Raw genomic sequence first — 15,214 nt, 5'->3', positions numbered from 1 at the left:
GACGAGAAACGCACTGACAGTGGAATTACTGTGTACTAAAAGTGTGTATCGAGAAAGAATAAACCGGTTTAATGAAGAAAGGACTTGTATCGCTGAAGTTCCTGGGAAAGAATTTCTATCGGAAATTAAAAACAAGCAGATATGTAAAAATATGTTATTAGGCAATCTTTATGGTCAATACATGTGACTATATAGCTGTGAATAACTGTTCACATAGATAGATTTAAGCGTTTTTGAAGGTATGTTAAAGGGTTGGACATTGGAGAACACAAAACAACGTATTTCGTTTCCCCACTTTTGTTATCAGCAGTTTGAATTAAAGCTAAAGCTAAAGTTGTATTTAACCTTAATAATAACCTGAGAGAAGAAACAAACAAACAAAAATGAAATAAGCTAAAACACTGAATTGCAAATAGTTTGATTCATATCATAACTAACGAATCGAAATGGAAAAACAATCTTTTAACATAAGTAACTTATTTCGTATTTCTATACTGCAAGTATTTCACTTAAGTTTTAGTTCGTAGTGTAAACAGCAAGCTGTATATTTTTGCTGAAGGTTTACACCAGCAGATGGCTGAGTATCTATCACGTGATCCACAAGCACCCACAAAGACAGACCTACAAATGCTTTACATAATACAACTGCGTGAGTCATTCGTTATTATATTTCGTTTTTTTTTTCGCTCATTCCATTAAAATTCGATTATGGCAGGTTTATTGTTGGATGGCCAGTAAGACTGACGTCTGGATTCTTAACTTAGAACCATATTTGGCAAATAACCAAATAACTTGACGAATGATTACTTAGAACAACTATTGAAACAGAAGCAGCCGTTGTGGCGGTCTGACGACCGACTACCAACACGTGGAAGGACAGAATATAGCATGGAAAGAAAATATGGTGGTATTTCAAGAGGGGGGGGGGTAAAGGAAATTCTATAAATAATCTTCAGTATTTCTGAGGAAAAGAGCTTCACATGTCTAACAAGAGATGGGGAGTGGAATCACTGGCTCTATGACGCAGGGAGAAAGGATGAGATGCTTTAGTTGGCATGTCTCCATCAGAACCAGTCTAAATCCTCCGAAATATTTGTATTTATGTAAATAATTTCAAAGTAAACAAAACCAAAGAATCTTGTATTGATTATTAAATTAAAAGTCTAACTGTTGCTTTCAGTTAGAATTACAAAATATATAATTTTCTTTCAGAGTCTGTATCACGCCTTAACAAATACAAATGTGTGAATGTGGTAAACCAAACTTGCAGGGAACAATTCACACTTTCTTCTCTGAATATCTCATCCAGATATTTTGAGAGAATTCACATACTAAGCATAAAGTAAAACTTAAAACACAAGTCCAAGTTTTTTGTTTACAAAGTTTTGACAAATATATTATCGCACTTATGTTATTATTATATATTTTTTTCCATTGTTTATTTATGTTTATTTCACACCTTTTATATGCTTTAATTTTTATATTTGGTTATGGCATAATCTTGGCAATATTTACGAGAAGAATTTTCCGAGGTAAATACTTTCGCAAACCACAGTTTCCTTTAAATACACTAATTTATGTTAAGATGTTTGAATTAACTCGATAAACTGTTGATTATGCAATATACGATAGTGTTTATAATGTTGCTTAAGTCTTATGTTGATTAATTCTGGAGCTGTTATAGATTTACTATACTTTCAACCAATATTATGTCATTGTTGCAAGTTCAAGTCCTTTTTGCGATCTCAAAAGCGAAGAGAAATTATAATGAGAATTTAACGCAAGACAAACATGTCGATTTCCGTTGCTTCAGCCATTTCATGCTTCACAAGTATGAACACATTCACAAAGATAGGTGGTTACTCAATAATTGCATCTGTCCAGGTTTCAATACATACATTTGTATGCGGATACAATCAGACACGGAATAGTACGCTTTAAAGAAATAGAACATACTCATTCTAAATCAATATAGTAAATTTTGATTAAAAATAGGCATAAATATCACTATAACTAATTCCATGCTTTATAATATGTTTCGTTAGATAAGAATTATAGATGTAAAATCATATATTATTATTCCAGTAGAAAGGAGTAATGCTCTCACGCATCACTAAATGTTACTTGCATGCACGTGCAACTAGAATATAATGAATAATTTAATACCAAATGTAACACATCATGTCAAATATTAACTGTTACAAGCTGGTTTAAAGATTTTGTTTGTTATCAATTTTTTATTTAATCAATTTTAATATATATATATCAAGTTATGATTAGTGTTTTAAAAAAAATAATAAATTGAAGAACCGATAGAGTCTGCTTTTAATTTAACTGAAATTTCAAAAACACATCTCAGTTTTGGAGTTCGCGTGACATTTGAAATCACTCTTGTCTTGTGCTATAAATTTGAGGAGTAGGTTTTCATGCTGTAACATATATAATTTTTTATATCCATCTTCTACAATTTCTTACTGATGTATTAACATTTAATGCATAGTAAAGACTTCCTGAATCTAAACTTATTTACTATATTTTGGTAAACAACTATGATGGCTTTTCTATATTTTATTTTCCAGAAAGCGTTTTTGTGCTAATATAAAAAGTATCAATTGCATTTCGTAGGTAAGAAAATATCGTATCGTATTTGATACAAGAAATATGTTACAGTCCATACTTTATTATTTTACTTACGATGTCTTGATTATAAATCCAGACCGAAATATCTTTGTTCATATTAAGTTGCAGTACGTACTGGTATGATATAAAGTAATGCTTTGTAATGTACATGATTTTTACTAACACTAAACCTCAGGATAATTCACAATTTTCACCCTATTCACTTCACAAAATACCTTTATGCATTAAAAATTTTACCCACAATCAAATATATATTTTATTACGTAGGAAATATATATACTTATTTCTAGTAACGGAAAAAGCAGCTCAAATTTGTAACGCCGAAGGACTTTGCACGTTTAAATCAAAATATTATTATGCAAATAAAAAATAAATCTGTGGACTGACTTTGTACTATCCATGTGTGGTGTATATTAGACAGTGTGGTTTTATGGTTAGTACTTTGGACTCATACTCAAAAGATTGTGGGTTCGAGGCTCGTCCGTTCCATGTCGTTGTGTCCTTGGGTATAAGTGGGTTGCCGAGGTTTAACTTGCAATGAATTGGAATTCCATTCAGGGGGAAGTAACACTATTCTCATCTTCTTGTGTCATAGGAAAACCAGGGTTAAGTACCAGCATTATATGCCTTTCAAGCACGAAAAGGATTAACTCACGTACTTTTACATACTTGTATGTGATGTATAACTTTTATGACATTTCACATCGAAGTCAAAGAATTTTGGGTTAAAAATACCAAAATGACATTATAAGCAGAAACATGTAATAAATATTGCAACCGACGAAACTATATATCTATATACATGTGAAAACACGTGTTACTTTCGGTCAAAATTCGATAAAATATTAACATATTATTCCACAAAACTTTAAACCCTTGCTCATCCTTGGGCTTTTAAAAAAAGTATTTTATGTCATTAACCCCTTGCTATAGTAAAGTTTCTTCGTTATAAGGTCAATAGACTACATCGGTAACACGAAAAAACCCACTCACAAAAGATTAATTCAAATCCCAACGTAGAACAGTGTTGGAGTTGACTTTATATGTATATATATAAAAAAGACATGTTCGACTCCAAAATTGCTAGCATTCAAAATACGTGCCTGTCAGAGCCTGATGGTTAGGACGCTCGACTTGCAATCTGTGGGTCGCAGGTTCGAATCCCCGTTACCGAACATGCTCGCTCTTTCAGCCATGGGGGCATTACAATGTAACGGTTAATCCTACTATTCATTGGTAAAAGAGTAGTCCAAGAATTGGTGGTAGGTGGCGTTCACTAACTGCCTTCCCTCTAGTCTATTACTGCTAAATTAAGGGCGACTAGCACAGATAACTCTCGAGTAGCTTTGCGCGAAATTCAAAACAAACATACAGAATACACGTTATATGTCGAAGGGCTGAGCGTTACCTAGTTGTTAGCGTGCAAACTGTTAAGCTGAGGATCTGTGATTTGAGTCCTGTCATCGTAAAAAAAAAAAAAAAAATCCCGCTCCGCACTTTGGAGCCGTGTGTGCGTTATAGGAGTGACGGTATAATATCAGTGTTCGGTTTGACAAGAGTAGCCCAAGAGTTGACGGTGGATGATGTTCCCTGTAAAATATCGTTTCAAAATCAGCTCTCTTTTATTCAACTTTCAAAAATCGAGAGTTTTGGACATCAAAATTGCTAACGTTAAAAGCCATAACGTCTAAGTTAAGTCACTTAGAGAGCCACACCATTTTCTTTTTCTCAAAGCATAACAACGAGATCTAATCTTTTTGTCAACTTTACCAAATAACGGGAGTTTTTCAGCTCCAAAATCGCTAACGTGCACTTCAAAAGTCATAATATTTAAGTTAGGTAGCTCTAACAGTTTTATATAGAGTAATCACGTTTTATCTTTGATTGAAGTTTAGCAAGAACGAACGTTTTATGTTTCAGAAATTTCTAATATCCAGAGTACACTTCAACAGTCATCGCTATGCCATTTCGGTAGCCATAATAACTTTTCTATTTCGTTTTTAATTTTACAGTACCTTTTTGGCACAAATTCAGAGACGAAGGAATAATTGTTTGTTTTGAATTTATGCACAAAGCTACACAAAGGGCTATCTGTGCTCTGCCCACCACGGGTATCGAAACCCGGTTTCTAGCGTTGTAAGTCTGCAGACATACCGCTGTGCCGCTGGGGGGGCGAAGGAATAATAGTAAAAAAAGTTATACAACACTTGTATCATTACGTTAAAGGTCACGAAAGAAGGCCTGGCAGTGGTTAACTCGCAGAACACTTGTATCATAATGTTATAGGACTAAAAGCAGACAATATACAGAATATTGTCGTTGTAATTGTAAGATCTAGGGCCGTAGAAAAGGACTGTCCGCTGACAGCTTGCATGTACACATACATTATATAATGTTATACACAGAAATAATCAAACTTTATAAAGACGATTTGCATAAGCTAATACAGTGCATCATCGCAGATACAGCCATGGCGCCAAGAACGAAGTTTTTAGTATCTATACATTTGGAACCTGGTGAATTCTTAATCACTAGACAATGTGACGTTACTATGTATAGTTTTGGCTGGAGAAAAATACCAGAAACTCTTTAGAGGAAAGGTATTTGTACAGCGAAAGTGTTAAAACGGTGTAGTGACACAGCACCGCGAATAAGTCTTTTAGTGTTATCCGTGGAAGTGAAAAATCTCGCACAGTAGAGCGTTTACAACAGCTTTGGAGCCTAAGCCACATCCAAAGCCAATCCGAACAATGTCCCTCATCTGGAAAGTGAAGGTTATAGTTAGCAAAGATACTCTTCTGTTAACAACATAACAAACCAGGATTTAAAGTTGAAGATGACTCACTAGCTAAGTTGACAAACTTCCAGTCATACTTCGAAATCAACGTCTGTTTTCGCAAGAAAGGTGACAGAAGAAACTGATAACACAGCATTTCCATTTGACCACATGCTTATCTAGCTAATTTATACAGCTTTAATGGACTATTGTTCTTTTGGTGTAGTTAAATGTGGTCTTGAAGGCCACCGTGCAGGGTATGTGGGGAGTTTGTTAAGATATGTGGTTTACGATTGACCAGCAGTCTTTTGCAGAAACGTGTTTTAAAGACGATTGTGATGTCAGGCAATAGTAACTAACCATAGCCATGAAAATGAGCACGGTTGGCGATGGAAAGAACCTGGATTGTTATTCTTATAAAGTGTGAATAATTCCCAGTTAGTCCGCAAAAGAATGGCTGGCAGCAGAAAACATACTGAAGAATTAAGTTATAATTATAAAACCACAGATGCAAGTCTGCAGGGGACATGCTATTCACAGAACACGAACTTCATATTTTTATCAAATTGCAGAACAACACTTGCATTATAAAGTTGTGAAGCCATCGAAGAAGGTTTGGCGGTAGACATCTTGCTAAAATATTTGAGTTGAAAATCTGTAAAGTCGAAGACGATCTGACATTAGGAAATTTTGTCACTTTTGTATTGTAAACTCATAAAGGAAAGCCTAGTAACCAGAATCCAGTTTAGCTGTATCGCAGTATTCTCTTCATCACTATTTGTTTTCCCTCTATACATATGCAACCGTAAATGTTTGCGATGTTTGTGTTGCACATAAATTCCGGTAGTTTTAACGTAATAGTCATCGTAAGAAAGTTTGACGATCTACGAAATCGTACTTAGTGAGCGCTTTTAGGATAAGAAGAAAACCGTTTTGACCACTGAATTATTGTCAAACTCTAATCACTGTGATTGATAATTGAGTTTACATAAAGGTCAAGCAGTTCGTCATTTACGAAGTAGAGTTGCTGTTAAATGCATAATACTATAAGGCTTTACATTTTTAGCAGCCTTTCAGATGCTATACAACACTACTATACCTTTAATAGTGTTAAGGTAACACTTGCCTGTTAGTTATGAGGATAGGTAAAAAGACTTAGCAGCATAACAGTTCCTGCCAAATATTGATGATTATTGTTATAAGTCAACAAATAAATGGCTTGCGATTTTTAAATTGCTATCATCTTGGCCATTTCTGCTTCATTAGATTAATAAGAAAAGGCCAACTAAAAAGTGTGAATTATGAGAAAGCTTCGTCCTAAGGCTACAGAGGAAGAATACTAAGTAAACAGTGTTTCTGAGCAGACTCATTTCAGTTTATACTTCTTGAATTTTGTAATACTATACTTCTTTTATTAATATTTTCACGTAGGTGGCGTAGTTTCTTTTTCTAATTTGTGGATTTATAAGAGAACTTCCCATCTGCATTATCATCCTTGTATGCGGAAAACACCGAAATTAAATTAAACATTATGAACTTTTGGATTTGATTTTTAATCGAACTTTTTCCCAAAGAGAAATTTGAGTTCATTAAGTAAAGTTACATTCTAACACTGGGCAACTGACTGTATTTAAAATTTACTTTCTGTAAATATGCAAAATATCATGTCTATTTACGCAAATAGCGATATTCTTTTACTGTTAGTATCCTAAGATCTGTTGATTTTCATTATGAAGTTTCATAGATTTTGCCCAAGATCACACACACACACACATATTTATATGCTATAAAATATTTCAATTTCCCACAAGTACAGCGAAGTTGAACTGTTTCCTGCTCTCTCGTAGGATAGTGGTAAGTCTATGGACTTACAGTTCTAAAAACTGAGGTTCGATTATCCGCGGTGGACGCAGCAGATAGCCTAATGTGGCTTTGCTCTTAAAAAAACAAAACAAACAGTTGCACCAAAGCGGAAATTGTAATTTCATAATTAAGAAAACTTATGATTCCATCGTGTCAGGGTTTTTACCCTTAAAAACTTTGCATTCAAAACACAAAAACAAAAGAGAAACATCACTATTCATTTAGGACAACCGACACTGTCTCTTCAACACAATTAAAATGTTTAAAAATACTGCAAAAGAACCTAACAGTAAATGACTATAATAATGAAGCGTATTACATTTTGAATATAAAATTCTCTACTTACCTCCATTTGGCAGTGGATAGTAATAATAAGGATCGAACAGAATAGGATCTGCAAACATCATTGAAGATCAACTGCCAATCAAAAATAACCAAAACCACACGCTTCTGAAACCACTTTTGAACACCTATAACCTAATTTTTTATATGGATTATTTCGAGCTCGTGGTGAACAGTGAGACTTCTTAACTGTGTATACAGAGCTTGGAAAATTAGTAGTCTGTTTAAAACTGAGCTTGGAAAATTAGTAGTCTGTTTAAAACTGAGCTTGGAAAATTAGTAGTCTGTTTAAAACTGAGCTTTTTGGCCGAGTGTTCGAAATCTGAATCTTATAATTGATTGTAGAACACTAGGATCCCTTTGTTGAGAAAACAATACTGGAATTGTCTAGTTGACTGTATAATAGTAAGATCCCTTTGTTAAGTAAGCAACGCTGAAATAGTCTACTCGACTGTACAACACTAGAATCTACACGCAAGTTGTTAGAACTGGAATCTCTTAGCTGACTCTTCAATACTAGAATTTCTTATGTGACTGTTTACTACCGGGGGTGACTCTAGAATATCTTAGCTGGCTCCTTAACATTGAGATTTTTAGTCGTCTATACAAAAGTAAAAATCCTTAGTTGAGTGTTGTAAATCTGGATACTATAGCTGTTTACACAGTGCTGGGAATCTTTACTGGAACCTACAATACTCACAGTACAGTAACAGAATATTTTTACTTGCAATTAAAACATCAGTGTCTTTGAAATATCGATTCACAAAGAACAATTGAGGTATAACGATTGCAAAAGAAACGGTCACGGTAGTCTTTTAAGATAAAATCACGCACATTTCTCCTTCAAAAAAAAAAGAAAAACAACGAGAAAAGGATTTTACGATTAAAGTCTAAAACTTGGTTAATATAATATGTGTTTAGCAACATGAACTCTCAGCCGGAACTGACTGTCGATAACTACCGTAGGGGAGTTTGCGTCTCACTTCTTGATGTTTATTGACACGGCTGTGAAGCTTTTCGCTGCAACACGTCGTCTCATCTAAACACCTCGCCACAGGCCAATCGCAGCAGGTTTTCTCTCAGCTGGTCCTGCTGTCTTCACTTTACCCCCGTTTTGTGGGCGAATCCTTCTTCCTTGACTGCTCAAATGACAGGAAGAGCACTCACCCAAAATAGCTCGTCTAAACACGCGAAGAATTTTACAAGCTGGAGAATTTTTTGACATACGAAGTGTACGTGCATGATGATAACGACACATAAAATCGACAACAAATATATATATATTTTGTACATACTTAGAAAATTCGCTCTCTCGTTTCTGATTTAAGTTTCTATACGTACTTCTAAACAGGACAAAAACTTTTTTCAATTAAACCCGAAATAAAAATGAGATCTTGTAAAAACGTAAAAAAACCATACAAAAACGTCATAATTCTTATATATATATATGTCGGATATTTAAAACTAGAGAAAATGTTGCTTAAACCAAAATAAAAAGGCTTCTTCACAATGATGAAAAATGGTTCATGATAAAGAAAATGTTGCTTAAAAAACAAGGCAGAGATATGGCTTACAAAAAAGAAACATGCTTTATAACAAGGAAGATATGAGATTTGAGACAAGAAAGACAAATGGGTTTTATAAAAGAAGCTATATAGCAATGACAAGGGATCAAGAAAAAAACGCGGCTTTTCGTGTTTTATTTTTGCAAGTCTTTGCTACACAAGAAATATAGTTCTTTCTACTGTGGAATCGAGCACTCACGAGGGGCGATTTTAATGCAACAAGTTTTATATTTTGAAAATGTAAAAACTAATATTCGCGCATACACTTATTGCAAAATAAATAAAACTATAAAAAGTAGCAGGAGTGAAGTGGGTAGTATTCTTTTAAGAATGTTTACAAAGTGTGTAAGGAGTTCGTTCCTCCTGAACAATTGTTAATTTTCTCTGTAGTAAAGTGGTAATAAAAAGGGTCTTGCATGAGGTGCAACGTTATTCGAAATGATAAGTAAAATACATAAAGCATATTTTACACAACATATTAGCTATCTGCAAAACAAGTAATTTTCTTCTTCCATCATCATAAAAATGATGGAGATGGTTTAAAATCTGCGAGTCGAGATTTCTTTCTGAAATTACAGTGAGCGATAATTATAAAACGTACAGATATGTTTAACATCGTCGCCAGTGTAGAAGGAATTTATTTACCAAGAGTTTTTTTTACTCGCAGAAGGTAAAATGTTAGTTGAAAAAAGGTTTAAAACTGTGTACATTTCAACTGTAGTATGGTTATGAATTAGAATGCTTCCAGTTCATAATCATCATCATTATACATTAGATGGATGTCGAACTTGTCTCTATCAAATATATACAATTCACATCTGTAATGGTAAGGTTTCTGAGGAGGATTAAAGATCTTTAACACTTCCTGGTCAAATGTCCAATTTTGAATAGTTGGAAGCACTAGTGACCGGTATGAAGGTCAAAGTTGATTTTTGGAGCTGTATTTTACTGAATATCTTTTCTAATGTTATTGTTATTTTCGATCTTATAATGAGCTGTAAACAGGTTTGATGTTTTGGATCTATATTTTATTCAGTTTATACGTTCAATAGGCGAATAAAGCAATACAATACTATTAGAGCTACAATCACAAGTATGTGTGTGTGTGTGGTGGGGCGGGTTTTTTTAGAGATGTTATTGAATATTTTTTTTGGAAAATATACTTATTTATTAAATAAGCTTGCACATTCAGTCACGTCGTTTTTGTACTTTAACTTATATTAAATATTGTAAAATAAATTTAAAATATTTTTCAAGGTATTGCAATTAGCTTATGCACATGAAATCTACATTTTAGTCAGGCTATAACCCGTCTAAACCAATATGTTCTTACGTCCACATTATGTTTTAATAGGGTCGTTGTTTCCGATTCTGTAAGTATTAGTGGTCTGTATACAGGGTCGAGTTGATGTTTTTAGATATATTTCACTGAATATTATAGATTGTATTTTGGATTGTTACTTTCTATTCTATTGCTGTAAGAGTTTCTATCGTGAGGCGAGTTTTTTTAATTATTCGGTAAAAACAATGCAAAGCCCAGTCCGCTTAACGATAACGAAAGCGATGTATTTTTCGACTGTAACGTATAGATTCTTCAGGATATGTTCGTTGATTAGGTCTAACTGAAAAATCACGCCAAACATCACTTGTTAAACTTCCTCTCGTATCGACAGCACTAACTCAAAACTAAGCGACTAACATACTCGCAAACTCAGTAATCTATTGGCAACACAACATGGTAACGGGCTCACTAACTAATTATTCAACTCACTGTTTAACTAATAGTTCAGCAGATAAGCTCGAAATTGTTCAACTTGTGAAGAAAGCATTAAAATTGGCATACATATAAATATTCATATGAAGCTTAATAAAAAAATAAGAACCAAAAGCACTCATCTCTTATTCCAATATGGCAGTCATCTAAAGCCAGAATTACTCAACTGTATGTTACAAAATCATATAGAAATGTCATCCAAAAATCTAAAATTGTGCACACATATAAATCGTCATATGGAGATTTCTGTAAAACCAAGACTTATCGCGGATTTTTTCCTCAAATAGCCGCCATATTGAATTCCAAAATGGTCACCATCAAAAATCAGTTTTGTGCAATCTACGTTTTCAATCTACATATAAATTTCATGTTAATACACTTTCCGGGTCAGAGAGTTTGATTATAACATTTAATTTCATGTATGAAGCCTTCTAGATTCAATATTACTCTTAATTAATGCATAAAAACACTTTACAGTAGAAGTAGCATTGTGAGTCCAGTTGATAAATTTCATCACATGACAATAAAATCTCAGAAGGCGTCTTTCCTGCATTAAAATAAAAATCAATAAACTATTGAACTAAGTTTTAAGTGACCACATACAAAGTATTGAAACAAACACTTTTATCAGTTATTTAGCGTATCCATAAGATGCACTCTCGCCAAATGTATACCAAAATGTAGACATCATCCATCATCATTGTACACTTTTCTCAAACACAAAGAGAAAACAACATCAACAACAAAAAAACAACTTAAGCCACTAAAAATTATCCAAACATTACTGTAACTTATGCTATAAGAATGACATGATTCATCCGAATACATGTACAGTTTATGCCAGTGTAAAATTTATAACAACATCAATCTTGGTGGTACTTTCCGGCATTGAAATATAGTGCAGGGCAAACAGGCCATGCAGAATCTTTCGAAACCCCTGTAAGCATTCTTTCGGAAGCATGGATAACTTCATTACAGAAAATGACAACCACATGTAGAATTATCCACAAAGGTGTCCATCCTTGGTTGGCTTGCTCTTAACCCCATTCACTTGGAGTCGGTACATTCTGTTCAGACATTAGTGATTGTCTCCATATAAATGTCCCTCCTGGTAAGCAGCTTTTTTAAAAATGCTTCTCAAAAACAGCCTTCATTGGAGAGATGTTTTCTCTTTCTTCAGTTATTTGGGTAAAGAATGCTCAGTGGGTCTGCTTTATATTACTAATTGGACAAGTGCAGCTGTATATGAACACACTGAACCGTTCTGTCAATGCAAGATCCTCTTGCATGATTTCTTGTGGTCACATTAGGGAATACCTTCCATGTCTCAAATACAGTTTTCTTTCCTCATTCAGAGAAGGTTGACACAGTATTGCAGCTCATGGATGCGTGAAAGAAGGTCAGTGTCTTGCAAGTGCTTCGAACAAGATAACTGGTAACGCTGTGCAGGGATGCATGAGACATTTTTGGAAACTCCAAAGGCAATCCATAACTTCTGGATGTGTAACTTGTGGGCATGAGCAATGTCCAAAATTAAAACATCAGTGCTCAGTATAAGTAATACATGAGGGGGACAATATATTAAAATAATTCGCTTGTGTATTGGTGTTTCTTAGCGTCCTTTTAAATGTTAAGATTCTATGTAAAGGATTAAAAGTAGTTTTATTTTTTAGATATTGAAATAATCACATAAGTGAAATTTATAAATATAAAAATAAATAATAATAATTTTTACCTCTTTGTTTACAATTTTTCTGTTACCCTCTTGATTTTCGGAGGCAGTTACAAACTAGTATTGGTTGGCAGGTGTTTAACAACTAGAATGGCTTATATAGCTATTTAAATGTTAAAACCAAACTCACTGGCTAAGAGAACATGTGTTTGCACATTTAGATGACACTTCTGTGAAGATTAAAAGCATATAGTTATGCTGGTTTTCAATAGTGGCCATGATGGAATCCAAGTTGGTGGTCGTTTGGGATAAGATTTACGATGGTTCTTGCTTTTACATGAATTTTCATATGAAAATCTACATATATGTCAAATTTTAGATATTTAGATGACAATTATGTGTGCATTTAAAGCATGTAATTTGAGTAATGCTGGTTTGCGATGGCGGCCATATTGGAATTTAAGATAGAGGCTGGTTGCAGCAAGACCTGTGCTAAATTTCCATACAAAAATCTATTTGTATTTCCATACAATTTGAATAATTTGGAGAATTTTGGGTACTTATCTGCTGGACTACAACTCGCTAACAAAATAACTACAGCAGTATTTGGTTTCTTGTAAGTCTCTAGAAAATTCAAATCCCTTATACAAATTGATTTACATTTATGAATTACGACTTATTTTTCACATAAATTTTCGAATGGACATGCTAAGAGAAATCTTGGCTTATTTGAGACTGCTTTCCTCAATAATTTCCCAAGTATAGTAGAACATATAGTTTACGGTATGTTTTTCCCATTTGGAATACTGCTACAGTTTGCTCTAAATGATTATAAACACACCATCTCATTGGAACGCCGGCCTTCTTTAAGAGATGATTGCATGTGAAACCGTGTTTTAAGAGATAGAGGCAATAAAAACCCCTCACGAGATAGAATAAATTATATTTATGACAAGTGCTGGTTGTCGTTTTATTGCACAATAATTCTAAACGTATAAAAATATTTTTATGCTACAATAGTTTCACTTTAAACTTTTGTAAAAGCGTGTAAGTATCTCTATTTTTTATATAACTGTACTAGTTACTACCTTTGTGGATCGTAAACAAACTGTTTTCAGGGTGAACAACATTAACCTCTCGTAGACTCCTCCATCTTTCTTTACGCGAGGCAGTCAACATAACAGAAATACAAAGTATTGAATCAGATATGAATAAAGCTATACATTGTAGACAATACCAATAATTCTTGTAAATATAACATCCGGGTTCACACAGTCTCGTGCATAAGCTATCTGCATTTATTCACCCCCCCCCCACCTTCCCTAAACACCAACATTTGTAAACAAACGCCTTTCTCTAATACAGCTTCAGGAATATTGGATGGTGACTGCAATCAGTGGTCACTTACTTGCACATTCATATATATATCGAACATGCCTTCCAAGCACATTAATTTTAATATATGCACCAACTCACACTAGTTTATGTAATATGCATAGATATAAATGACAAAGTTCCTCTGAAAGCTATATAATATATATATACAGTATATAAACATACATACGTACAACTTTAGTTATGATTATTGCAGTGTAACAGCAGGCTGCTTGTTTGGACTACTTGGCTAAATGTCAGAAATGTACTATCTTTCACGTTCGTATGCTGTGGTCAGATATTCTAAGGGCGAGAGTAAGTAATTAATGCAGGGAACACGTTATCTCTCCAAACTGTGTTACACTTGGATGACAAAACAGGCAAGCAGGGCATACTGAATTACAGGCGAAACTGTCTTTTGCCCGTCTGAGCACATAACAACAACCTTGAATATGAGCGACAAAACGAGGTTTTGATGAAGAAAAATAATTAGAATGTTATATTTTACTAAGTTCCTTATATACGTTTGAACACAAATCATAGCGTCTTCGACGAAATGACTTTCTATGGTTATGTGTTTGTTTTAGAAAGGTAAACAACTGAATTTATCTAGAAATTTCTAGACTATTATCAAACACAAAAAATAATAAAAATTAAAAAGCTATGGTAATATATTGTTGTCTAGTTTTCATGGCTATAATCACAGGATACTGAGAATGTTTTGAATCATTGCTGTAAATGTACGCATTTCGTGAGTTTGCACTACTAAGGGTAGAATAATTCGACATGTATATTTGAGAGTTTTCATTCGTTTAATCGTATCAATTTTTAACCTAGACATTTTATGTTTGATTATAGTTTTTATATAGATGTGTGGCCATTATGAGTGCTTGCTGAAATGTCAACATCAGGAGATAAATTTTACTTATCACTCCCGTGTTCCGATTATGGTAATCTGTTTTTATCTTTATAAATCCCTCAGGTTTAACTATCTTCCCATAACTTGCTGTAGGTAATGAATGGAAAGTTTTAGATGAGGGACATTGTGCACTTTGTTTAACCATCTCTGTTATTTTTTTCTCCACACATGAGGCCTATGAACAGGGATTAAATCTGATAGATTGGTGTCCCTATCACTGTGTAGGCCGTATTCCTTCAGAGTCCTCTACTACTAAGCGCATTTTAATCTTCTCATAATAAAGTCTGTA

The 15,214-nt window shown here is 33.8% G+C and overlaps 1 protein-coding gene across 5 annotated transcripts in view; it reads right to left on the bottom strand.

Moving 5' to 3' along the window:
- The window catches only part of LOC106467559 (CUGBP Elav-like family member 4), a 477,292-nt gene that overhangs the window by 57,000 nt on the left and 405,078 nt on the right, over positions 1-15,214 (bottom strand). The window contains exon 1 of one of the 5 annotated variants that reach the window (XM_022396456.1): positions 7,626-7,884. The exons of the other annotated variants lie outside the window; for them this stretch is intronic. Within the exon in view, the coding sequence (XP_022252164.1) occupies positions 7,626-7,686 (61 nt within the window). The 5' untranslated portion in view covers positions 7,687-7,884. Of the gene's footprint in view, positions 1-7,625; positions 7,885-15,214 lie in introns of those variants that run through there. 5 annotated transcript variants of the gene reach the window in all.

Source organism: Limulus polyphemus, unplaced genomic scaffold (assembly GCF_000517525.1).
Source record: "Limulus polyphemus unplaced genomic scaffold, Limulus_polyphemus-2.1.2 Scaffold81, whole genome shotgun sequence".
Taxonomy (NCBI): Eukaryota; Metazoa; Arthropoda; class Merostomata; order Xiphosura; family Limulidae; genus Limulus; species Limulus polyphemus.
Note: the sequence above shows the minus strand (reverse complement) of the source record. Positions and strands in the feature narration are given on the sequence as shown.